Below are 27333 nucleotides of genomic sequence, written 5' to 3' on the forward strand. Positions count from 1 at the left end.
CCAAATAATTATGCCGTTTTTGTACGGCTTTTTGATATTTATTTTTTTGGACGCCTTCCTTCAACGTCGTAGGAAGGCGTAACAGCAAAATCAAAAATAGCCTTTCTAGACGGCATAATTATTTGGACTAGAGGGGATTATGATCCTCAGAATGGAATACACCTTATCGCTATTTGTCCGCCATTACTGGACATCACACAAGTTCCCGTAAAATTTTGACGTCATAATAGAAAATATCTGACGCCACAATGGAAAAGTGATTGTTGTATGACGTCAAAAGTTCGAGCTGGACTGATTCTCGGGTCAAGCGGGATTAGCGATAAGGTGTATATGAAGATTTGTTCAATGACACGTTGGATAGTCTCAACCAATCAAATATTGATTAAACTATCATAGATTGATACTCTGGCACAAAATTATATATGACAAAACACCTAGTTATCTCCGTGAACAAATACCAGGTTTAGTAGAAAGTAGGCATAACCATAATACAAGGCAACGTCAAAATATCATAGAATTCGGTACAAGAACTCGCTTATATTCAGAATACTTTTCCCCTGCAACCGTGAAATTATGGAATAAGATACCTTTTAATATAAGACAGTGCGACTCTCTCTTTCTATTTAAAAAACATATTTGTAAACAAAATAAGAAGGTTCCCACACATTATTATGTTGGAAATCGCATTGGACAAATTCTCCATGCACGCTTGCAAATGAACTCTAGTGCTTTAAACTCCGATTTATTTTTACGTAATTTAGTGGATTCGCCAAATTGTCGTTGTGGTGCTAAAGAAACAAGCTCTCATTTTTTATTAACAACATACGCCAAGTGCTACTGAATTCTCTTGCTGATTTTCCGCAGCGTATTGATGTAAATATTTTGCTTTTTGGGTCAGATTGTTTAACTGATGAAGAAAATTGTACTCTTTTTGTATTGGTACAAAAATACATATTGAAAAGTAAAAGATTCACACCATAATATAAAAGCATCATTTATATGTTTTCCTTGCATTTCATTTAGCTCAATTCAATCACTTGTTTTTTGTTTTTGTTTTTTTTTCTCCCTTTTTTCTCAAACTATATAATCAATCTTTTTTTGTATTTGCTATTCTTAATATATTCCAATTGACAGAGCATGCTCCAAGTATTCATTATATTGTATGTCAACATTCTTTTGGAGACAGATTAAAATAAGCAATGTTGCTTGTTTCTGAATCCCATTGTTTATACTGTATTATATTATATAGCATGATTTGACTTATCGAATAAAATATTGTTTAAACCAAACTATCAATATGTTTAAACAGTGGAATAATATTAATTATCTTGGTGTAATCAGGGGTGTACAGAATTTTACACCGTTGTTGAAAATTCATACACCCTGAGGCGCATAAACATAATGTTACAGAGAAATTGGTATACAATTATAATACAATAATTCAACAACGGTGTAAAATTCTGTACACCCCTGATTAGTGGGTCTCATTGGGGTCTAAGCGTGACCCGGGATTGCCGATTTTTTGTAAGCGTGACACGTGAAAGTCAAATTATTGTGCCGTGAAAACGGGAAATGAAGTCTAGCGGGACACGGGAAATTACAAAAAAATGAGAATTGCTTACGTACATAGTGTAAGCGGGATACGGGAATCTGACAAAACAGTAAGCGGGATCCGGGATGAGACTCCCTGATTACACCAAGATAACTTATATTATTCCACTGTTTAAACATATTGATAGGTGTATGAATTTTCAACAACGGTGTAAAATTCCGTACACCCCTGATTTCACCAAGATAACGAATTTATTTCTTAATAATTTAATTTTGGATGTAACGTGTCTTCTGATTGGCTGACGTTGTTTTGTTTATCAGCTCATAGACATAATTTTGTCATGTGACCGTGACGTCATCAACGTTTTTTCATGGTTTACTCAGGTTTAAAATGGAATTTAGAATTAAATTATAAGAAATGACTGTAATATTTTTTCTGTCTATTCGAAATAACATAAAAAATGTGGTGCACACTTTAAAATAACCCGCTACGCGGGTTATTCAGTGTGCACCACTTTTGATGTTATTTCTTCATAGACAGAAAAAATATTACAGTCATTCCTTAATGAACAATTACTTTACTCATTTTGAAACCGGGATGTAAAATTGAAAAATGCTAATGAAAAATTTCCAGTGTAACATTTTTTCAACGTTGATGTTGATGCGTATTGTCAAATACTTTTTTTCTTTATTTTTGGGAAATTCAGAAAAAAAAATTGTTCTTTTGAATTTTCGGGAAAACAAAATTTTTAAAATTTTTTGTCCTCAAATTTATTTATTTTTTATTTCTTATATTTTTTTTTTTTTTGACATTTTATTTTTTTTCTTTATTTTGTAAAATTTTTCATTTTTTTATTTTTTGGCAAATTTTTTTTATTCCGAGGTGAACAAGGGTGGGGTGTTATTTACACCGGGGTAATTAACCAATCAGATTGCAGTATTTTTGCTGCATAAGAAATAAAGGATATTTTTATTATAAGCCTTATAAAAATAGGCAGAAAGGATTCCACCTTGTTTGACTCCCTGCTCATTTACGAACGTTTCCGAGATGTATCCTTGAGATTTAACTTGAGTAGTTGTTTTGTTATATAATTCCTTAATCAGTAACCATGTTGATCCATTAATTCCTTGGTGATATAATTTCCAAAATAGATGTATATGGTCAACCACGTCAAATGCTTTTTCTGCATCCAGAGTTATTAGAATGAGACACTCGTTTTTATCCTTGGCTTCATTAATTGCTTCAGAGATGAGCTACTTACATGTCAAATATGTTTACACATAAGCGCCTGTGATATGCACATAATAACAATTAAATTAAGATTTCCAATCGTAGTACTTTTTTATCATAGGACATGAAAAAAATCCGTCCATACGGGCCCAGTCAATCGGCAATCCTCGGGTGAATCCGCTACGGAATCGGCCGAGTTGTGACGAATGGGGCCCAGTATCACAAGCTTCTAATGCTCATATAAATAAGAATTGCCTAATCCACTGCAAATTTCATTAAACATGTACTTTATACAACTGTATATATGTAACCATGTCATTCCATTCATCTCTATGTTATTGTTGTTATTACTGTTTATATTCACATACCCCATGGTGGGGTCTTGAGACTGATAAAAGTTTCAAGTTTCATGCAATTATTTCAAATAACACAGCTAAACAGATAATATTTTTCAATATTTACGATTGTGGTTTCGAAATAACTTTTCCTCAACAGTTTAGTTACTATTGTTATCTGTATTAGTTCACACGCATGCAGTCACTACACTTATTTTTCTTTAGCAAAACGCGTTTCGTGCAACATATGGCCGGTATACTTGCTTTCATTTCGTATAAATCATTCACTAATATGTATGGTGGCGGGTTAAGGCCATTTCGCGTTTACGCGATTTCGCCTTTTCCCCTTTCATATTCTATAGGGCGAAAACGCGAAATGGTTTCACTTCTCGATTTCGCGTTTTCGACTTAGTGTTTTCGCGTTTTCGTGATTTCGTGTTTTCGTGTTTGTCAATTACTGCCCACTTCAATCATTTCGTATCTTTTATCTGATTGGATAATGATTAATAATTTGAAGATAACTTGACTTGATTATATTATTTTCAAGTACTATTAATTTTTACGAGTACTTAAGTATTTAATAATAATAATATTAATAATGATATCTTTATTTAAAGAGAGTTTAAAATAATAAGCCAATATTCAGTAATGCTCTCTACATACAATATTAGTTAGGGGTCATCCATAATTGTCAACAATTTTCCAAAGTGTACAAAACATACACTTTTTCAGACCCCCCCCCCCCCCCCCCCCCTTCCCTCCCTCAAAAAGTGTACATCAATCATTTTCAGATTTCAAGACAAGAATTAATCAATCTTAATAAAAAGAAGATCCTGTCTAATATAGTTTAGTTTACTATAGAAATTTGCATTGAAAATAAAATTGAAACATATCTGACTGTTTTATTTGATGACATCTATATAGATATGTGATGCTTGTGTTTTATCAGAATAAATTAAGAGTATAAAGATACCATTTTGTTGTTTTGTTGGTTTTAATGAATGGGATAGATGCATTTACACGCAGATTATATACCAAGAAAATTACACTGAAAGCAAGCAATCAAGCATTCCGGAAATAAAAAAAAAAAGCGTACGGTAAAAATGTTGATTTTTTAACCCCCTCCCCCCAAGTGTACGCTTTGTACACTTTGGAAAATGGTTGACAATTATGGATAACCCCTTACATGTATAAAACATAATTATTCTATCAATATGCAAAGATAAACAATATGACTGTATTCATATATAAGAAACATAAATCAACTATGGTATACATTGTTGTTTAACTCACAATTCAACAATTTGTTAAAAATAAATGACTTGTAAGAGTATTTAAATGCAGATACAGTTTTTCATTTTTTAATTTTACTGGATAGTAAAATTTCACACTTTTTTTTCTTAGTAACGGGAATAATTTCAGATTCCCGTGTTAAAAAGTTCAATAGATCACGGAAGTATTATGTTGAATATAATTCTTCCATGAATAAATGAAAAAAAACCGTGCATTATGATTCAAATTTTATTTTACAATTCTTATATTCTTTCACATTTGGATTACTGTTGTTCAGTATGGAAAAACTGTAACAAGTTTTTAATTGACAGTTTACTAAAATTTGAGCTGTCCTAAAATATTGAAAATAATGCCTCTATTTTTCCTGAGATGCCCTTACCATTGTTGATGATGGTTCAGTCTAATGTTGAAATCATAACCCATTATGTGTAAAATTAAATCTTTTCAACACATGACTGCTAAAGCACTCAATCCGTATCTTGAGTTTTCCTTTTCCATCTAAAGTAACAAAAGTACTATGATTTAATTAAATGTACTATTCATAAAATACACCAATATTTAGTCAATTTGAAATATTTGCACAAGTCACTTGAAAAGATAGATTAAGTTAATCCCCGTACATACGTATGTTTATATTAAATACTAATAAACAATAAGAAGGAAGAACTTAAGAAGATTTTTACTTCAATATCTATCATTTGTTATTGTCATGTTATAAACGACATCATTTTAACGACTTTTAAAAAATAATTGATCCTTTGTCATTTGAGCTATAGAATATAATGTACTTGTAATTTAAACTCATTAGCTAACTTTTCAAAACAACATAGACAATTTTCATGATAATATCATGTATGACGTGTCGTCAATTTAGATTTTAGATTTTATATCTATTTTCCCTTAGTATTTACCGTGACATTTATTAAATTGATATTATTACATAGACAGTCGACGAAGAGCGATGCTACAACGGCAACATATGTTCCTTTCACAAACTCTGGATTTATAATTCATCATTTTCTTAAGGAACAAAAAAGAATCAATTATCTTCATTCTATATTGATTTTTTTTCAATTTATAAAAGGCACGATGAAAATGGAATAATATGGAAAATAAAAGTGATGAAGTTAAATTTGTAGATCAGGGAAATGACATTGGTAATTATGGAATAGTAGATGAAGATGAGATCGAAAATGTAGATGGAATCAAGATGAAAAAAGAAAAAGATGATAGTGTAGAGGATACGAATTCTAGCTGTTTGATGTGCAAAGGATGCTACGTTCCAAAACGATTTGTTGTGACAGCCATGACTTCATTGGGAATGCTCTTAACCTATGCCATGAGATCAAATTTCGGAGTAACAGTGATAACCATGTTAGATAATAGTGCTCATATGAAAGTACACGAAGCAGCAATGTTTAACGTAAGATTTTGTATTATATAAGTTAGATGAATTATTCTATCACATTCAAAAATTAATTAATAAGAGAAAAAATCCAGAATGTATTTTAAAAGATAATGCTTAGCATTAAAATAATCAAACCGCTGAATACAAAATACAACAAAAAACAACAAAACCAGAACAATTTCATGGGGCTCATAGGTTTACTACTGCATACCGATTACTGATGTTCTTGATTACCCTTGGATTTTCCACTGCATACCAAATTCTGTTGTTATTAGGGCTCATAGATTTACCACTGCATACTAAATACTGGGTTCCATGATGACCCATGGATTTTCCACTTCATACCAAATTCTGCTGTTGTTGGTAGCCCATAATTTTACCACTGCATATATTGAAGGCCAATCTAATTAAAATATAGACCTCTGATTTCGTTATCTCATATAAATAATACGAGCAAGCGACTTAATATGGATCAGAATTTTAATCAGATTAATTGAATGATGATGATGATCGATGACAGCTTAACCTCCAGCGGCAAATTAATATGCATATTCAGGACGAGAACATGTTAATGTAATATGAATATAAACCCTGCTTTATACTAGACCGACACACAGAGCCGGATTTTTAACGTGCTAGTTCACAAGGTAAAAGTCCGCTGGAAAACATGTCCCCTTACCCGGACACATTATTCTGACTCTGAGCCGACCAGTCTTTGCTCTTACTCCTTAATGCCGCGTGCTTAGTGGAGAAGCAGCAAATACCAATTTTAAAGTCTTTTGTGTGGCCCGGCCGGGTTTCGAACCCACGACCTCCCGCACTCGAGGCGAACACGCTACCACGAGACCACAGAGGCGGTTCAGATTGATTGAAGGCCTCACTGTGATTTTGAGATAAAGAACAGCAATAAAAAAGCTGTTCCTTTGTTTTTTTTGTTTTATACTGTGCACATACTGATTTTGTGTCCTGAATGTATACCCCATATCCTTTCTTTTCTATCAAATACTGGGGTTCTTCGTGACTTATCATTTTTTTCACTGCATTCCAAATTCTGTTGTTGGTGGCCAATATATTTACCACTGCATACCAATTTCCATTGTTGGTGGTCTATAGATTTACCACTGCATACAGAATTCTCAGACTCTTGTTCTTGGTGGCCCATAGACTTACCACTGCATACTTCATACTGGTTTTCTTGATTACCAATGGATTTTCCACTGCATACCAAATTCTGTTGTTTTTTATTAGCCGATTGATTTACCACTGCATACCAAATTCTGTTGTTTTTGTCGAGCCTTCGACTTTTGTCGAAAAAGCGAGACATAGCGATCCTACATTCCGTCGGCGTCGTCGTCGTCGTCGTCGGCGTCGTCGTCGTCGTCGGCGTCCACAAATATTCACTCTGTGGTTAAAGTTTTTGAAATTTTAATAACTTTCTTAAACTATCCTGGATTTCTACCAAACTTGGACAGAAGCTTGTTTATGATCATAAGATTATATTCAAAAGTAAATTTTGTAAAAAAAAAATTCCATTTTTTCCGTATTTTACTTATAAGTGGACTTAGTTTTTCTGCCAGTTAACATTACATTCACTCTGTGGTTAAAGTTTTTAAAATTTTAACAACTTTCTTAAACTATCCTAGATTTCTACCAAATTTGGAAAGAAGCTTGTTTATGATCATAAGATAGTATCCAGAAGTAAATTTTGTAAAAAAAAAATTCCATTTTTCCGTATTTTACTTATAAATGGACTTAAGTTTTTCTGCCAGGAAACATTACATTCACTCTGTGGTTAAAGTTTTTGAAATTTTAATAACTTTCTTAAACTATCCTGGATTTATACCAAACTTGGAAAGAAGCTTGTTTATGATCATAAGATAGTATCCAGAAGTAAATTTTGTAAAAAAAAAATTCCATTTTTCCGTATTTTACTTATAAATGGACTTAGTTTTTCTGCCAGTTAACATTACATTCACTCTGTGGTTAAAGTTTTTAAAATTTTAACAACTTTCTTAAACTATCCTGGATTTGTACCACACTTGGACAGAAGCTTGTTTATGATCAAAAGCTAGTATCTAGAAGGAAATTTTGATAAAATTTTGTTCCATTTTTTCTGTATTTTACTTATAAATGGACTTAGTTTTTCTTCCAGTCAACATTACATACATTCTGCAGTTTAAGTTTTTAAAACATTTATTAGATTCATAAATTATCCTGGATTTTTACCAAACTTGGACAGAAGCTACTTACAATCAAAACATAGTATAGAGGGGAATATTTTTATTAATTTTTTTCCTCATTTTTGTTGAGCCTGCGATTAACACCAAAAGTAGGCGAGACACTGGGTTCCGCGGAACCCTTACGAATTTTTTATTAGCCGATTGATTTACCACTGCATACCTTAAACTGGTGTTCTTGATTACCATTGGATTTTTCACTGTCGCTGAAATCAAATTCTGTTGTTGGTGGTCCATAGATTTACCACTGCATACATAATACTGGTGTTCTCATTACCCATGGATTTTCCACTGCATATGTAAAGCAAAATATTGCCCTATAAGACAATTTTTCATAACTTTGTATCATGAAATTTTGTCACTATCTATGAAACAATGTCCAGAAAAGGACAAATTTCCATATGAAAATTTGTCCATATACAGACTGTTACAAATTACATAGATAAATGGAATGACATTTTGTCTTGTTAAAGGGAGGTTATATATTGTGTACATTTAGACACTATTTCGGTTTATTCCCGATTGTCCCACTTTTTAAAATTTTAGAGTTCTGATTGTCCCACATGAAAAGTTCTGATTGTCCCACATTATTTTATGATGTAAATGTTCTTAAATAAACAAGGTAGTAGTTGTTTGTTTTGCTAAATAAACAAGAATTGATTATTGCATGTTCAAACTATAATTTGATATAAATTCTGTAAATAAAATATGATTTATTTTTTTTAAATCATAAGATTAATGCACTTTTGATTAAAAAAAATGTATAACATTTCTGGGTTATAAAACAAATCTATAATGTTATTAAATCATCAGATTGATGCACTTTGATATTAGAACTCGTCACCAACTATAAAGGAGAACCAGACATTCATCAACTTATATGCAGGGCAGCAGTTCTTCTTCTGGTCCTACATACAGAAATAGAAGACATCATTGGCTTTGAACTAGCTGTCAGTAACTGCGAGTACTCTCAGATCTGTACTTAGTGTCTTTTTGTTGTGGGGATATATAAGTACCCTGCCACGTCCACTCTGTGTTTTTGTTAGATGTATTTCTGCTTTGTATCGATCTGAAAGCCCTTTTCAACTGATTTTTATATATGAAAATTAATAAGATGTGGTATGATTGCCAATGAGACAACTCTCCACAAGAGACCAAATGACACAGAAATTAACAACTAGAGGTCACCGTACGGCCTTCAACAATGAGCAAAGCCCATACCGCATAGTCAGCTTTAAAAGGCCCCGAAATGAATATAGTTTGTTCTTATGTTGTACTGTTACACCACTGTCCCAGGTTAGGGGGAGGGTTGGCGCGCCTTCAAACTAGTTTAACCCCGCCACATTCTGTATGTGCCTGTCCCAAGTCAGGAGCCTGTAATTCAGTGGTTGTCCTTTGTTGCTGTATATCATATTGTTTTTCGTTCATTATTTTGTACATGAATCAGGCCGTTAGTTTCCTCGTTTGAAATGTTTTACATTCGTCATTTCGAGGCCTTTTGTAGCTGACTATGCGGTATGGGTTTTACTCATTGTTGAAGGCCGTACGGTGAGCTATAGTTGTTTATTTCTGTGTCTCATTAGCAATCATACCACATCCTCTTATTTTTATATCTGGTTCAATGCTCTGGAAGACTTGGAAAATTCGGACTCAACAGCAAGTACCACTCCATTTACTGAATACGTCACAACATACTTGGTTGAAAACAATATGCAGCTATGGAACCAATACCTATACAAAGGACGATTAACCTCCTCGCAGGATGGCACAGCAGCCTGAAGAAGATGATCCAAGTACCACACCCAAAAATATAAACTCTACTCAACTATATTAAGGAAGAGCAGCCTACAGGAACCGAAAGAACGTCTTCAGAATGGTGAAGTTAGTGTGTTTCAGTATGCTAGCATTCCCTCTTATCTGTTACACTTGGACTGATGTGATGTGTTGTGATGTTTATTTTATGTTTTATGTGTGCTTTAATGTTGGTTGTGCTAATGTATTATTATTGTTGTACCTTCTGTGTGCTTAATAGTAACTTTTTATAATTCATGTCATATGTGTGCTTTATTGTATTAAGCTGTCTATTATGAGTGCTTTATTGTATGAGGGTCTGGATGGGAGGGGAAAAAAAGGGGGGGGGGGGGGGTGATAAGCCTTTATTTCTCTATTCTTTAAGTTTTAGCCATTGTATTTCAGCACCACATGATTATTCTCTATTATTTAATCTCTTTTTTTTGCCTATTTTTCTCTATTCTTAATTTGTTTACCCATATTCCTGTAGTATTAGCTTATTATTCTCTATTCTGTCAACCCCATCCAGAAACCTCTTGTATTAAGCTGTTTATTATATGTGCTTTGTTGTAACTCTTTATTATACATTTATGCTTGCTATGTGCTATTTTATAACTTGATATTATATTCTATGTTTGATGATACGTCAATTACACATTTTATGTGCAAAATAAAATATGTCAATATTATTATTTGTTTATGTTTATTTTATATTCTATAAGTTACATTGATCAGATAAATACCTGAATTAACTGTTGTACTATTTCATAACAATTGATCTCTGTCAAAACAATTCCCAATTTTTGCATGTGAAATATTGTCATGGACAGTATTTCATAGTGAAATATTGTCCAGAAGGAGGAGACAAAATTTCATGGAGAATGAGAGCTATGCATGATCGACAAATAAATTGATTGTCTCTGCATATCAAATTCTGTTGTTGTTGGTGACCAATAGGTTAACCACTGCATACCAAATACTGGTGTTCTTCGTGACCCATTGATTGTCTCGGCATATCAAATTCTGTTGTTGTTGGTGGCCAATAGGTTAACCACTGCACACCAAATACTGGTGTTCTTCGTGACCCATTGATTGTCTCTGCATATCAAATTCTGTTGTTGTTGGTGGCCAATAGGTTAACCACTGCACACCAAATACTGGTGTTCTTCGTGATCCATTGATTTTCACTGCATAACATATACTGATGTCTTGTTGGTACATAAGTAAACCACTGTATGCATGATACTGGTGTTCCTGGTGACCCATTGTTTTACCACTGGATACAAAATACTGGTGCTCTTGGCGGCATACAATGTGCTGCCCTGTAGGTACATCGTACTATTGTTGCAATCATAATCTGGCCTGGATTAAAACGAAATAAATCAGTTTTCGACTTCACCTGATTATCATAGATAATGTGAACTTAATAGAAAATTTTGAAGTGTTCTTGCTTGTAGGTTTAAGACATGCAAAACTTACAACAAAGTACTTAAGATTTTGAACCCATATAAATAATATGAGTCGGGTTTATCTAAATGAAGTGTTTTTTTTTTTATTGAATTTCTAGGAAAATCATGCCTCATGATTTATATTTTGTAATTACACTAACGGTTCCAATGTTACTGCACTAGCCCATTTCGCTCAATACCATAAATTTGAAAATCTAAAACTTTATACAAACGTTAAAGATATGAAAGCAATGAAAAATAACTAAAAATGATATTATATATTGTTATGGTAAAACTAAACTCGGATAAGGAATCAGGGCTGATATGCATAAAACTACTTAAGTTAAGATTTGTTCCGAACGGACGGATTTGTCTACATGTCCTACGATAGATTAGTACTACGATTGGATATCTTAACTTAAGTGGTGTTATGCATATCAGCCCAGAGCTATGCATGATCGACAAGAAAATTTGTGATGGCAACCACTTTGACATCTTAATCTAGGTTTAAAAATAGTTTCTGCGGGTTAGGAACCACCAAGAATGATTAACGATTTATTGGTCATGTGTACCCCCATACATAGGGGTCAAAGTACTTTTTGCCTAATAAACATGTACCTCGAAAACCATAGTAATTAGAAAGAAAACTACTGAGATTAAAATAGTCAGCACAATAAATTCGATCTACCCTAACCATTTCCCAAAAATCTCTTCGCTCATTTTGAAGTTATTGTACCTAAAATGCTCAGTATTATTTTTTGGCAATTTCTGGCTATTGTTTCGTAAACTGTAGGAGCTAGGTAAAACGTGTAGAATGCAAAGATGAACGACATGGCAAGTTATATCTACCCAAAAAATTTCGGAACAGTTTGAAGATCCCATATGGAGTCATTAACACTGAACAATACTACATTACCAATTTTCACAGTTGTTGACTTATCTGTAAAACTATAGGGGTTACGTTAAAAGTGTAAAATGCACACAAAAAATAATGTTAAAATGATTTTCGTGTCAAAATTTATCTACAGTTACTCTGATAATGTTAGAAAATCCAACAGATTGTATTTTCAAAGTTTTGTCGTTATCTCAATAATATATGAATCAAATTAAAAGTGTAAATTGCAAAAATTATCAACAGCATAAAAAAACGCTAGTATGTTCAATTAAAGGTCCTCATTAGCAGACTGACACTTTTTCACCAGGTGAGCCTCTTGATACTCTTTTTATCTATTTTGATAACCACAAGAAACAACATAAAGAAATGCGTCATTACCGTAAGCACGGTGAAACAATTCATCTCAAAGTACCAATAATATATGTATTTAAAAATGAAAATTGGCTATCAAATGACAAATGTGGCGTTTCTATATGTTCTTTGGAAATCCGTTTGACTTGAGTTGACAATGATGTTGACAATTTTTATTTGACCAGCTTTTTCATAACCTATAACTGTACGTTTGAAAAGATAAACAACGTTATGTGTAAGTTTTGAATGACAACTCAAGCTCTGGTTACCGCTCCACTGATGTGAATCTGACCACCGATCACCCGAGTTTTACCATCGCATGAATAAATGTATTGCTATGATATAAAATTAAATTTAACCTTGACCACCGATCACCCGAGTTTTACCATCGCATGAATAAATGTATTGCTATGATATGAAATTAAATTTAACCTTGAACAGGTTTGTCATAACAAAATGAAAAAAGAATAAAGAGAAATAAGCATGTGTAACTATTTCAAGTAATAAAATACATTTAAATTTTCACAGTTTAGTATAAATTCATAAAATGACTAAACAAGGTTATACCCGTAAGGGTGGAAACTTAATATAATGTTTTGTAGGTTCAGATTTTTTTTTCAGGTTCTGAGAATCACTTGAGCAACAAAAAAAATCAACATATTATATGGTATCTTAAATGCTACGTCTGATGAACTGCCTTAGATTTTTTATTTTCACCAATATAACTAATAATACATTTCTCAACCTTCCGAGATCCCCATGTATTACAAAGTATATTATACAATCTGCTACATGTATGTCAGCTGTTTCGGTCAATATCTACAAAATGGGCATGTTTTTCTTTAATAAGTGTTGTGATATTATGAAACATAACAAATACCGATAAATTTACAACTATGGATATTAAAAGTATGGATAAAAAAGATATGAATGAAGAAAGTGGTGACGATGATGATCAAATGGATATGTTGTCAAAACACATAATGTGTGGCAAATGTCGACCATGTCGTCGATCTTGTCCGTCAGGTTGTTATGTCCCGAAACGTTTTATTGTGACAATGTTGACGGGTATCGGTATGATGCTTGTTTATGCCATGAGGACTAATTTAGCAGTAACAGTCATTCTTATTTTGGATTTCGCTCCTCATACAAAAGTTGGGACGACTCAGGCAATGGAGGCAGTTTGGCATGTAAGTACGGCACCCTCCAATATCACCCTCAAAAAGGCATTGTCTGCCGAGCAGTTTGGCATGTAAGTACGGCATCCTCGAATATCGCCCTCAAAAAGGCATTGTCTGTCATATAGATGAGATTTAACAGGGATAATTTATTTACCTGCACGATTTCCCTACATAATAAATACATAACCTGTTATTGAACTGTTGAACAATTGTTATAAGGTTATGGCAGCTTTGTTCGATTTGCATCATAAATCTGGGACTATTATACTATAGTCCCAGCACAAATTTAATAGACATGAACACATCAAAATAGCATGATCATTTATACATACATGCGAGACAAGACATTGGGGAAAAATTCAATTTTTAGTCAGTTTTTTGAAAGACCTGCAAATTAGCCTTCATTGTTTTTCTTGATAATCCCTGGATGCTAGGCAATTCCGGTTCCAACTACTAGTAGTCAAACATACTTGGATAAATCTAAATACGAAAAAGTCGACAAATTCAACAAAAAAACAATGTCAGTGACGATGTCATTAAACTCAAGTTTCTTCATAATATAAGTTTCAAACGAAAGAAATATTCTGTAATATTAGTTCCTCTGGAAAAGATATTACACCGGTTAGGGATTATGCTATCTCCCAATGATGGGTTAAAATATGACGTTTTTTGATATAATATCCCAAATAAGATATAATTTTACTGAATTTTACTGTGCAAAAAATATTATTTTGGGATTCAAGGGAAAATATTGCAAAGTGCAAATTAACATATAAAAGGCAACTTTTGGTAGTAACTTTTCTGAATACTGGATTTGTTTATGAGTTTGATCCCTTGGAAAATGCTGATTTTCAGAGTGATCAATCTAGCAATTTATTCATTTTCTGGAAAAGTTGCTACTACTGACATAAACAAATGCACTTTTCAATATTTTTGCTTATTTCAAAAATTAAGATTTTTTACACCGAAAATGTATATTCCATTTAGGCTATAATAACAATAACCCGGAGATAATCTCCAACCTGTTACAGTATATGTTCCTAACGGAATAAAGGGTATATAGAATATTTGTTCCAACAGGAACGTATATTATGGCATTGTTTATAACATAGTTACAAACAGAACTTCTGTTAGGCGGAACAATTATACGTTGACACTGGTACTGATTAAAATTTATTTCTAAAAAAACAATCGTACATTTTAAAGAAAGTGTTTGTTAAACTGTTTTTAGAAATATGCCTGGAAATACATGATGTTTTTTTTTCATTGTTTATCGAGATAATTGCTTTAGAAGCTTGTGAAACTGAAATATAAAAAAATTATAATCTTTGGTCCATAATTTGATAGAATAAATTGCAAACATCATATACATACATACAAAATGTACAGGTCTTTCAAGGCACTATTTTTTTAGTGTTCCACATAGCCCTTAGCATGTTACAATTTCCCATAATTTAACTATTTTCCAAAATATTGTCTTTTCGTTGATATAACTGTTTAAAGAGTTGTGCATGTGCAGGTTAAAAAACAAAGATAAAATATTTTTTTTAAATTAGGTTATCCGTCGAAATAGTTTTACAATTTTAAGAATAGGGTGTCTCGATTTTTGTACCTGTATTTGCGGTCTTCTCGATTTTTGTACATGCATTTGCGGTCTTCTCGGTGTATTCTCATTCAATGTTTACATTGGGATAAGGTACGTTTGAATTTGCAAGTACATATAAAAAGAAAACACCCTGCCAAGTTTATTTTACATATTCTTTAAGACAAAGGTCTTGCTGTTCTTTTTGTTTTACACATGAATGGGATTAAATTGCATTCAAGATTTTCGAACACATTAATTCATTAAGTATTCCATCGGATTCTTATCATTTTACAGCAGCAAATTTCTTATACATAATTTCGGTCGTATATGTTATTTGTCTCCTACAAATGTTGCTGTGTGTTTTACTTTATATCTTGTTAGTCGCTCCTACAAATGGTGTCGTGTGTTTTACTTTAATGTACTGCCTTAGTCGCTCCTACAAATGTTGTTGTGTGTTTTACTTTTATGTATTGCCTTAGTCGCTCCTACAAATGTTGGCGTGTTTTACTTTTATGTATTGCTAAGTCGCTCCTACAAATGTTGTGTGTTTTACATTTATGTATTGCCTTAGTCGCTCCTACAAATGTTGTCGTGTGTTTTACTTTTATGTATTGCTTAGTCGCTCCTACAAATTTTGTCGTGTGTTTTACTTTTATGTATTGCTTAGTTGCTCCTACAAATGGTGTTGTGTGTTTTACTTTAATGTATTGCCTTAGTCGCTCCTACAGATGGTGTCGTGTGTTTTACTTTAATGTATTGCCTTAGTCGTTCCTACAAATGTTGTCGTGTGTTTTACTTTTATGTATTGCCTTAGTCGCTCCTACAAATGTTGTTGTGTGTTTTACTTTTATGTATTGCCTTAGTCGCTCCTACAAATGTTGGCGTGTTTTACTTTTATGTATTGCTTAGTCGCTCCTACAAATGTTGTGTGTTTTACATTTATGTATTGCCTTAGTCGCTCCTACAAATTTTGTCGTGTGTTTTACTTTTATGTATTGCTTAGTCGCTCCTACAAATTTTGTCGTGTGTTTTACTTTATGTATTGCTTAGTTGCTCCTACAAATGGTGTTGTGTGTTTTACTTTAATGTATTGCCTTAGTCGCTCCTACAAATGGTGTCGTGTGTTTTACTTTAATGTATTGCCTTAGTCGTTCCTACAATGTTGTCGTGTGTTTTACTTTTATGTATTGCCTTAGTCGCTCCTACAAATGTTGGTGTGTATTTTACTTTTATGTACTGTCTTAGTCGCTCCTACAAATGTTGGCGTGTGTTTTACTTTTATGTATTGCCTTAGTCGCTCCTACAAATGTTGGCGTGTGTTTTACTTTTATGTATTGCCTTAGTCGCTCCTACAAATGTTGTTCAGTGTGTGTTTTACTTTAATGTATTGCCTTAGTCGCTCCTACAAATGATTTTGTGTGTTTTACTTTTATGTATTGCCTTAGTTGCTCCTACAAATGATGTCGTGTGTTTTACTTTTATGTATTGCCTTAGTCGCTCCTACAAATGGTGTCCTGAGTTTTACTTTTATGTATTGCTTAGTCGCTCCTACAAATGTTGTTGTGTGTTTTACTTTTATGTATTGCCTTAGTTGCTCCTACAAATGGTGTCGAGTGTTTTACTTTTATGTAGTGCCTTAGTCGCTCCTACAAATGTTGTCGTGTGTTTTACTTTTATGTATTGCCTCAATTGCCCCTACAAATGTTTTTGTGTGTTTTACTTATATTTAATTACTGCAATTAGTGTCTTCTTATAAGCGCCAGTGACAAATATCACACGATTGGAGTAATATTAATTCGTTAAAAATATTGGAAGATACAAATAATAGAAACACATTTTGGAATATTTACGTTTTTTTAATAAATGTTAATAAAAAAAATGTGATGTGCAATGCACTTATAAATGAATGTGAGGAAAACAAGTGCTTTATTGAAATGTTTATGTTTTAAGAGATGAGAGGTAAAGAAAAACATATATGCAGGACTCTCCTATATCCTTGTTAAATGAACAGTCAAAATTCTTTTTGTAAAGTCTTTATTTCTTGTTTCAATCAATTATTTTCCCGACATTTCACTTTTATTGTTGCTTTTTATTAATTCAGTTACCAACAGTACAATGGGATACCAGAGAGATTGGCTTTCTACATGCTGTATTCTATATTGGATATATAATAACACATATCCCTGGTGGCTATCTGACAACTATATGGGCTAGTCATAGGTAAGATATATAATAACACACATCCCCGGTGGTTATCTGACAACTATATGGGCTGGTTATAGGTAAGATATATAATAACACACTTCCCCGGTGGCTATCTGACAACTATATGGGCTGGTTATAGGTAAAATATATAATAACACACTTCCCCGGTTGCTTTCTGACAACTATATGGGCTAGTCATAAGTAAGATATATAATAACACACTTCCCCGGTAGCTATCTAACAACTATATGGGCTAGTTATAGGTAAGATATATAATAATTAACACACTTCCCCGGTGGCTATCTGACAACTATATGGGCTAGTTATAGGTAAGAGATATAATAACACACATCCCCGGTGGCTATCTGACAACTATATGGACTAGTCATTTGTAAAATATATAATAAAACACATCCCCGGTGGCTATCTGACAACTATATGGGCTAGTCATAGGTAAGATATATAATAACACATCCCCGGTGGCTATATATCTGACAACTATATGGGCTGGTTATAGGTAAGATATATAATAACACACATCCCCGGTGGCTATCTGACAACTATATGGACTAGTCATATGTAAAATATATAATAAAACACATCCCCGGTGGCTATCTGACAACTATATGGGCTAGTCATAGGTAAGATATATAATAACACATCCCCGGTGGCTATCTGACAACTATGTGGGCTAGTCATAGGTAAGAGATTTACACGTCCTCAATCTTATTTCGTTATCATCCTATATATACGCGCACGCGAGTTAATATGGATCAGAATTTTAATCAAAATGACACGTTTTTTGTTATCTGTTGAATATGTAGTACCGATACCCGGTAATAGGGTGTGTTGAAATTCTTAGTATCATCTATTGACGAACACTTTAAGAACCCCAAAATCCGAAATTTTACATATTTACCACTCAATAAGTCGAACATTTACCTTTTCAAGAGTTTTTTTAATTTTTTTTGGTTAAGTTTTGAAAATTTATAACTCTAGTGAATTGGATTTAGTCATTATTATAGGCTTTGACTGTTTTGAAAATGAATAATTCTCAAAAAAAAATTCAAATGCTGAGTATGTAGTATGTATCTAAAACTGTATAAATAAGGACATTTTTAACCAAAATCAAAATTCTGTTCGCGGTTATGCTGTATATCGTCTTTCGGATACAAATTAATTCATTTTGGTTTGAGACGTCCTTCTAAAATTGTTTAAAAATGTTTAAGTAAATAGTCTACTCTTTAATATTCAAATTTCAGTAGGATTTGCAACTTTTAAATTTTGACACTGTTAGTGATACAAATATACAGGAGAAATAGGCCCCAACTCTTTAAAATTGTTGCTGCATTTATGTTATACTCACTGAAAACGGAATGAATTGTTGATTAACATTCATACGAAAAGTTTTAAAATCCACATAAAGTTCGGAACGGCATTGGAAATACTGGCATTAAACAAAAAGAAATACCAAAAGAGCTTCACTGTCCGTATTTTGATGTTCCGATGTTGCGTTATCGACACCAAGCAAATAATTTTGCTCAAAAAATGTAAAGAGCAGCTGTCTTGAACTTGCAGTGATGTGTTAGCTTTTGTCCCTTTTTCACTTCACTGTGACTTTGAGTTGAAGCACAGCAACACAGGGGCTGTTATTTTCTTTACTCAAATGTTTTTTGTCTAGTGCGTTTAGGGATTTTTTGGCGAGTCAATACACAAAATCCTTTCTTTGCCATTAAGATGTTGTTTTATTAGCATTAGCTTGATCATACTGTTTCAATCTAAAGCAGAAGGTTCATATGACTATTAAATTTAAAGACTATTGAAACAATTACCTTTCAGAATATTTGGTGGCTGTATTCTGTTTTCGGCCGTTATGAATTTATTACTACCAGTTTTTGTTGAGGAGGTTGGCTACATAGGAACGTGTTGTCTCCGTGGATTCCAAGGCATGGGAGAAGCAAGTATTTCTAGACTTTTTTGTTAATATATGGACGATGTAAAGATTCGAATATATATGGCATGGTACTTATGCACACACGAAAAGGTCCTCTTCATTCAATTGATTTGAAATTCAATAGTAATGTTTAAACCAGAAAATAACGGGATAAGTAATGTCCCGTCATTGGTGTTGTATTTTATTTGGAAATTAAGCATTACTTTAAAGCAACACGTGATTTTGCTTGATAAATTGACAGAATCATGAATTATGAAACTTCCTTTAATTAATCAACAAGTGAGCCACAATGAATCATACTTCAATACACCAATGAAGAGGGGGTGACACGCCTTTTGGATGTGGGATACAAGGGGGTACAAAAAGTAGAGATCTGCAATATAGGGGATAAAAAAAGGATCTGGGGGAAAAAGAAGATAAAAAGTAGGAAGTTGGAAAAAAAGAGCCTCTAAAGATCCTGTGTCGCTCACCTAGGTCTGTGTGCATCTTCAACAATGGACACTCTCCAACATCGTAGATTAGAATAACAATGATTCATGACAAAAATCTTTTTTTCGTTGATCATGTATTGCTGATCATCTTTCTGTTTAAAGTTTCTCTCTATCTTCTTTAGTGTTTGCCCTAAACACAAAAGTGGGTAAAAAAATCGTCATTTAAGGGCAATCACTCATATAAATAGTCTACTAACTATTTCGGCAAAATTTGACTTGTTTATGATCTTGGTTTGCTGATAATTTTTTTCCCATCTTTTATAGTTTTCAAGATAATAGGCAAAAAACGCAAAAAACAAGCAAGAGCTCCAATAACGAGTCACTAACGATTTCGACAATGTTGACTTATTTGTAGATTTTGTCTTGCTGATCATTTTTGCAATATAAAATATCTATCTTTTTTTTTTAAATAGTTTTCAAGATAATAGGCAAACACACTCAAAAGTGATAAAAATCGTCATTCAAGAGCAATAACTCCAATAAGGAGTCGACTGACGATTTCCGTCATGTTGACTTATTTGTAGATATTTTCTTGATCATTTTTGTAAAAGTTAACGGACGGCAAGTGACGAGAAAAGGGCCAAGTGAGCTAAAAAATGCCGGATTTTTTAAATGAGCATCTCGTGAGGCCCCCCCCTCTCGTGTCACCCTCCTCAGTTAAGGTATTATCACTTCAAACATTTAGTGACATTAATTGAATGATGGTTTCTACAATGGTGTTTCCCTTCTAATAGGGTTTACTGTACCCGGCGTGTTATGGTCTTCTTCGACATTGGTCTACTACAAAAGAAAGGGGGAGACTTGTTTCAGCAGTGCTTACAGGTTCGTATGTATGTTAATTTGGCAGTTGATATATTTTGTCACACTCAGTCCATTTTTTCTTCGTTTAAACAATGATTTGTTTTACATTTTTGAATTTTAAACAATGATTGTTGATTAAAGCATACATATGTAATCTGGGAATAGTATACTATATAATATGTCTCAGATGTAATCCAAACAATAAAAACTATCCTTTTTAATATATCCTGTTATATGTAAAGCACCTATAAATATTGTGTTTTGTAGGTAGCTATGCAGGTGCTATTATTGGCTTCCCGATGGCGGGATTCATTACACATTATATTGGTTGGCAGTATGTGTACTATGTATGTGGTGAGTACGAATACCCTTTTAGGTGTGGACACAGGTGAATGTGTGTACTATGTATGTGTTGAGTACGAATACTGTTTTAGGTGTGGACACTGGCAGGTGAATGTGTACTATGTATGTGGTGAGTGTGAAAACTCTTTTAGTGTGGACACAGGTGAATGTGATAAAGCAACGAGCCTAAAAGTATTTTATTGCTCAAAATATTTTGGTTTTTTGAAAATATTGAGAACATATCTGAATGTTAATAATATGTTTTAGGAGGTGTATGTATAGTATGGTATTTCAGCTGGTTGTGTTTAGTGTATGAGAAACCTTCACATCACACTACTATCAGTGATGAAGAGTACAACTACCTGTGTGACGCCCAAGGAAGTGACGTCATCGATTATGTTGTAAGTGCTATATATATATATATATATATATTTATATATATATTTCTTTTATCTTATAACCAAGTTTTTTTTAACATTCAATTATATATATAAGCAAAAAAGCTATTAGATCACTTTTTTTTTAAATTAGACATGTCAAATTCTATGATATCGCTCCTTTACCTTCTTTTACCATTTATGCAACAATTGAACAATTGTACGTTTTAATTACTTGAATTTTGCATAAAATGCATTAAGATAATCGACAACAGCAAGTATTTGTGAATTTGAATACCAATGTAACCTATATTCAATGAATAAATGAAACCAACATTTTGCTCAGTGATTTATGTTATGGCTAGGGAATGATCAACATTTCTTTAAACCGTCGTTTAAATGAAAATGTCAACACAATATTCAATGTCATTTTCTTCTTCTTCAGAATTTGAAAATACCATGGGCTCAGATTTTAACATCACTTCCCGTTATAGCTCTCTGTATATGTCATTTTGCCAGAAACTGGATATTCGTGTTTATGTTAACAAATGAACCATATTATCTTAATAACTTTGGATTTTCTATAGCTGAGGTAAGTTGGTTATGTTTCTCCAATACTATAATATGTGTTGAGTAAAATCTGTTATGTTTCTCCAATACTATAGTATGTATTGAGTAAAATCCATTAAGGTTGAAAATGTAGGTCAGTGCAACACCATTCAACATGTTTAAATGGATTAGTCAACATGTTTAAATGGATTAGTCAACATGTTCATATGAATTAGTCAACATGTTTAAATGGATTAGTCACCATGTTTAAATGGATTAGTTAGCATGTTTAGATGGATTAGTTACCATGTTTAAATGAATTTGTCACCATGTTCAAATGGATTAGTTGACATGTTTAAATTGATTTGTCAACATGTTCAAATGGTTTAGTCAACATGTTCAAATGGATTAGTCAACATGTTTAAATGAATTAGTCAACATGTTTAAATGGATTAGTCAACATGTTTAAATGGATGTGACTGAAATGAATGTCAATTTGAACAAAAATGCACCCATTGTCGTGCTAACCGTAACACACTCGAATTTAAAAGTGTCAACAAACAGGAAGTCTGTATCTGACAGATATATAAAGAGTTCACACCTTACAACTCATCACTGCTAAGCTTCGGATCTGACCAAATATAAAGTAACTTAGTTTTTCAGGTAAAATTAGTAATTGAATGTTTATTTGAAAGGAGGAAAACTGGGAAAACAGAATATAGAAATAAGAAGATGTGGTATGAGTGCCAATGAGACAACTCTCCATCCAAGTCAAAATGTGTAAAAAGTAAACAATGATAGGTCAAAATTCGGCCGATGATGAAATTTTGTCATGCAACAGGCCACCTACTACTAATTAAAATACTTCTTGCAAGAGCTTGACACTCTCCCAGCATAATATTTCACGTCACAATTTTGACCGGGCATTGCTGTGTATTTTACCAATCATTTAATGGCCAAACAAATGCTTTGGTATTATTGAATAAATGAATTTTCCTATTTGTAAATGTTATAGATCCAAATAATGACAATTATGCTATAATGGGCATGCATATATGGAACTATAGCGCATATAGTTTAAAAGAAATCTACTGTCATATAAATATACCCGATTTCAATATTTTATCAACTACAAAGTAACTCGGTGGTTACTCTTGGAACAACAAACATGACAATTAATATTGATAATGGGTAAGTTACTCGATGATTACGCACGTCTGCAATTTGAATGGACAACCGATTTCTTACTGTCGAGATCTTGTGAACATTTTCTAGATTTTATTTTTTTTAGTCAGGTTCCTATTCTTCAATACCTCATATAGTGAAAGTTTTAGTAGCTTTTGGTAGTGGTTACATAGCTGACTTGCTACTTCTGCGATGTTCACCTACTGTTGTCAGAAAGCTGTTGACTGGTATAGGTAAGACTTATCAAACCTTTAAGGCTTATACATGTTATAGTTATATTAAATTTGATTTAAAAGAAGGATTGCTTAACAAGATCTATTTACTAGTTTCTGTTAGATTTAATACTATTTGCGTAATCCATCTGTTTAAATCTTTTTACAATCTTATGCACAGCTTCTAATGTTAAAGACATGTGCAACTTAGGGAAATTCATTTTCCAGGCAATGAAGCTTAGAAATGACTATTATTTTGGTTTTATAACTTACATAACATGAAGTTGATTTGTATTTCATTGGTTTTATAACTTTGCTATTTTGAATCATATTGGTATATTGAATAGCAATTGTATTTACTTCTTCTGCCTGTTATGTCATGGTCTTTTATTTATGTAATACTATTTACTAAGTATACCTATATGTTGTAAAACATTTGGTTAATGAAGAATTGAAGAGCAGGCTGCAACCAAGGATTAGATACTTACGTATATCATTGCTTCAACTGGGAAACAGATGTTTGTGCTGACTGAATTACTATATAAATCAGAACTTTCACAAACGTAGGATACAAAGACAAGGGTGTGTTTGTTGCTTAATGAGTGTCCCCATCCAGTCCCCCAAAACAGGCCGTTGGGCGTCAAATTAATCTCGGACGACTGCTGAATGAAAATGTTACCAGCAATTAAAACAGATAATAATAAATTGAATAAAATACAAACAGGTTGTATGTAGAAATAGAAGTTTTATATACAAAAAAAAATAAAAATATTTGTCCGCCTAAATTCATTCAATTGAACTATCTAAGATGAATACAGTAGTTGTCTACTATATCTGCATTTAATGGCATCAGTCTTGAATATGAATTAATCTCCATCATGAGAAACATGAACAATGGCAGTGAAAATAGTTCTTTTGCCAATGTATATTTGTTCCGCCCAACTGAAGCTCTCCTGGAAACTTTGTTATAAACTATTCAGACAAATATTCTATGTCCTTTATTACGCTAGGAACAAACACTGGAATATTTTTTCCATTGGAAATAATATTCCAGAATATATTTTCCATTTAGAACTAATATTATGACGGAACTTCTATTTCATGACAGTTTGACATGTTTATATGTTAATTGTATTTAATTATATTTTACAGGGTTTAGTATCGTAGCCTTGAGTTTTTTTATCCTGACATTTTGTGAGACCGGCGTTAGTGCTATTTTGGTTCTTTGTATAGCTGCTGGATTTTTCGCTGTTTCCATTTCAGGTAAAAGGTTTTAAGCAGCAATGATAATTTATGAGTTGTGATAATATAATATACTGTTTAAACATACATACCATAATAACCATTGCAATAAACGATCAAGGTATATTCTGCATAAACCATTTTATGAAGAAAAAACTTATAGAAATAAAATACAATTTAATATATTTTAAACTAAGTGATTTGTATTTATTTGTTATCTAGGATGGCAAATCAATCACTATGACCTCTCAGCCAGATATGTAGGTATTCTGGTAAGCGTTACCTCAGCTTTTGGTACACTTGGTGCAATAGCCGTTCCCTTGGTAACAGGAGAGTTAACGAAAGATAGGGTAAGTATTTCATTCATGATACGAGATGTCCTAGTATCGGTCGGTCTTTAAACAACAGCACTCCAGTCTATAACTTTTAGGGATACATTTTTGAGTTGTAAATGCTCATTGTATTGTTGTTGTGTTAAGTTTTCAGTTTCATAACCATAATAAATACATACCTGCAGTTAAATAATTGTTTGATATCAGCAACATATATTCTTGGCAAATATCTAGCGTATAATTGTTTGTAATATTCTCAGATGTACCGAGGTATCTGTATTTTGCTTTATATTGTACTTTAAGGAGGTTTTAATTGTTGTTTTAATCCAATGTCTCTTTGTATTCCTACTGAAAAAGTTAAGATATTTTTTGTAGACTCTTGATGGATGGGATGACATATTCTACGTTACCATGGCAATATTTTTATTCAGTGCACTGGTGTTTGTCATTTTTGGATCTGGTAAGGTTTTCCATAGTATTTATTACTTAGGAGCAATGTAAAGAACGCATTTTCAATATTTTATGAGCATGATCATAATTTTCCTTTGTTTATTTACATATAAATCATACAAAACACTGGGATTCTTATGTAAATATAGCTACATTGTATATGTTTGGTGATTTGGTTAATGGAATATTACAAAAGACTCTATACCGAAATAATAAAAGTTATGATAGCATAGACTTTAAAATCCTGATTTGCAACTACTGTGCAAACATTTCCGAATCAATATATTTTAAGAAGTATCATAACGTAAATTATCTAAATAGAATCTTTTGATGGGTATTCTTTACAATTTAAGGTAATGAGCAGCCATGGGCTAGACCACCGCCTAATATTGAGTTGGTACAGAAAATTGACCCTCTTGCCAGAAAGCCATATAGAACATTTATTCAACAAAAATCAGCTAATACCAAAGAAACCCTGCAAGCAGAATCAATAGACGGAAAAGCGCAACAAAAAGATGATAGAATTCATGAACTAGTAGATAGACTGACAGAACAACTTTCAGCTGAAGAAATCAAAAAAGATAGTTGATGCAATCAAATATAGTCAAACCTGCCATAAAGGTGACCTCAGCTCTATTTAGTAATAAAACTGGCTTGTCAGGTCAACTCTGTTTAACTAAAACAAGTCCGATCACTCTCTCCTTTTACTGCTGTAGTAATACCTATGCATTTTGATCACCAGTTCAAAGGTTATAAGTCCAGTTTTTCCTGCTTTCGTGTGGGACTTTTATATCAAGTTTGAGTGTACATGTATTTTACTGGATCATTTTAAATTGAACATTTAGAAAAATTCAGTATTTATTGCGAGGTCTTAAGGGACTCGAATAATGCGACTTGGTGATTATCACAATAATAAGAACTCGCATTCTGATATCTGATATGGATATCTGTATGAAGATTTTCCTGAAATCGCAATAACTAATTTCGTATTTTGTCAATTCTTCAAAAATTGCAATAATAAATGCACGCAATAATTTTTGAATTTACAGTACTCAAAATGAACAACTCAATACTGGTAATATGAGTTATTGTTCAATTAATTGTGCAATGTATCCATATTCATTTATTTATTCATTGATAAGTTTTTTGGAATTTGTCAAAAAAAAGTTACATAAGAGTTTGGTAAGGCGTTACCTGTTACTTCTAGTCATGATTATGTTCCTTACTTAAAACAAAGGATGTGTGCAGTATACCAGGTGATAAAATAAAACTGTGGATATTCATATTGATAAGAAAAAAATATGATTTAGGAGAAGAAACTGTTTTCATTGAAAGAGAAGAAATTAACCAAGACAGATTTTCCTGGTCCTTGTATATTTATGTATCTAAAATTGATTAACATTTTTGTCTTTCTTAATAGTTGTAATCAAAGTTTTGGACAAATAACCTGTCCACTATAAAGAAATCTCTGTGAGTCAAGTGACTGTGATAGAACGTCGAAAGTTATAATGTTATTATTAAAAAAAAAAGTTTTAAAACTTGTGTTTTATTTCTGATTTACCTTCATCCGTGTTAAGCACAAATAGCTCTGTTTCTTAAGTTAAGCTCACCTTGCCTATTTAGGTAAGGTGAGATATTGGTGAGCAAATGAGGAGATATGGTATGATTGCCAATGAGATAACTTTCCACCCAAGTTTAGGTAATGTGGATGTTACCAATTTCGTGTCCATTTTCTGTACACACAATGTACATTGTTTTTCGAAGTGGAACTTCAAATATAGCTCCTCTTACTTTAAAAAGAACAATTATTTGAAAGTATGCAACTCAAATGAATGGAACTTTGTTTTTGAAACGGGCCTCTAATATTGCCTTTTCAGAATATCAATA

At 32.6% G+C, this 27333-nt stretch overlaps 1 protein-coding gene across 2 annotated transcripts; it reads left to right on the forward strand.

Moving 5' to 3' along the window:
- Positions 1–5254: 5254 nt before the first annotated feature.
- On the forward strand, positions 5255–26984 carry LOC127704214 (vesicular glutamate transporter 1-like). 2 transcript variants are annotated; one of them, XM_052208155.1, is made up of 12 exons: positions 5255–5833; positions 17408–17526; positions 19351–19468; positions 20691–20778; positions 21025–21111; positions 21367–21500; positions 21922–22068; positions 23317–23443; positions 24575–24685; positions 24887–25014; positions 25372–25456; positions 25800–26984. In XM_052208155.1, the coding sequence occupies exons 1-12, from the start codon at positions 5516–5518 to the stop codon at positions 26033–26035; spliced, it is 1698 nt and encodes a 565-aa protein (XP_052064115.1). In that variant the 5' UTR covers positions 5255–5515; the 3' UTR covers positions 26036–26984. The 2 variants fall into 2 exon arrangements, with proteins under 2 accessions (XP_052064115.1, XP_052064116.1); XM_052208156.1 differs by lacking the exon at positions 5255–5833 and adding an exon at positions 13305–13730.
- The last annotated feature ends 349 nt before the right edge of the window (positions 26985–27333 follow it).

This window comes from Mytilus californianus, unplaced genomic scaffold (assembly GCF_021869535.1).
Source record: "Mytilus californianus isolate M0D057914Y unplaced genomic scaffold, xbMytCali1.0.p SCAF_6, whole genome shotgun sequence".
Lineage (NCBI taxonomy): Eukaryota > Metazoa > Mollusca > Bivalvia > Mytilida > Mytilidae > Mytilus > Mytilus californianus.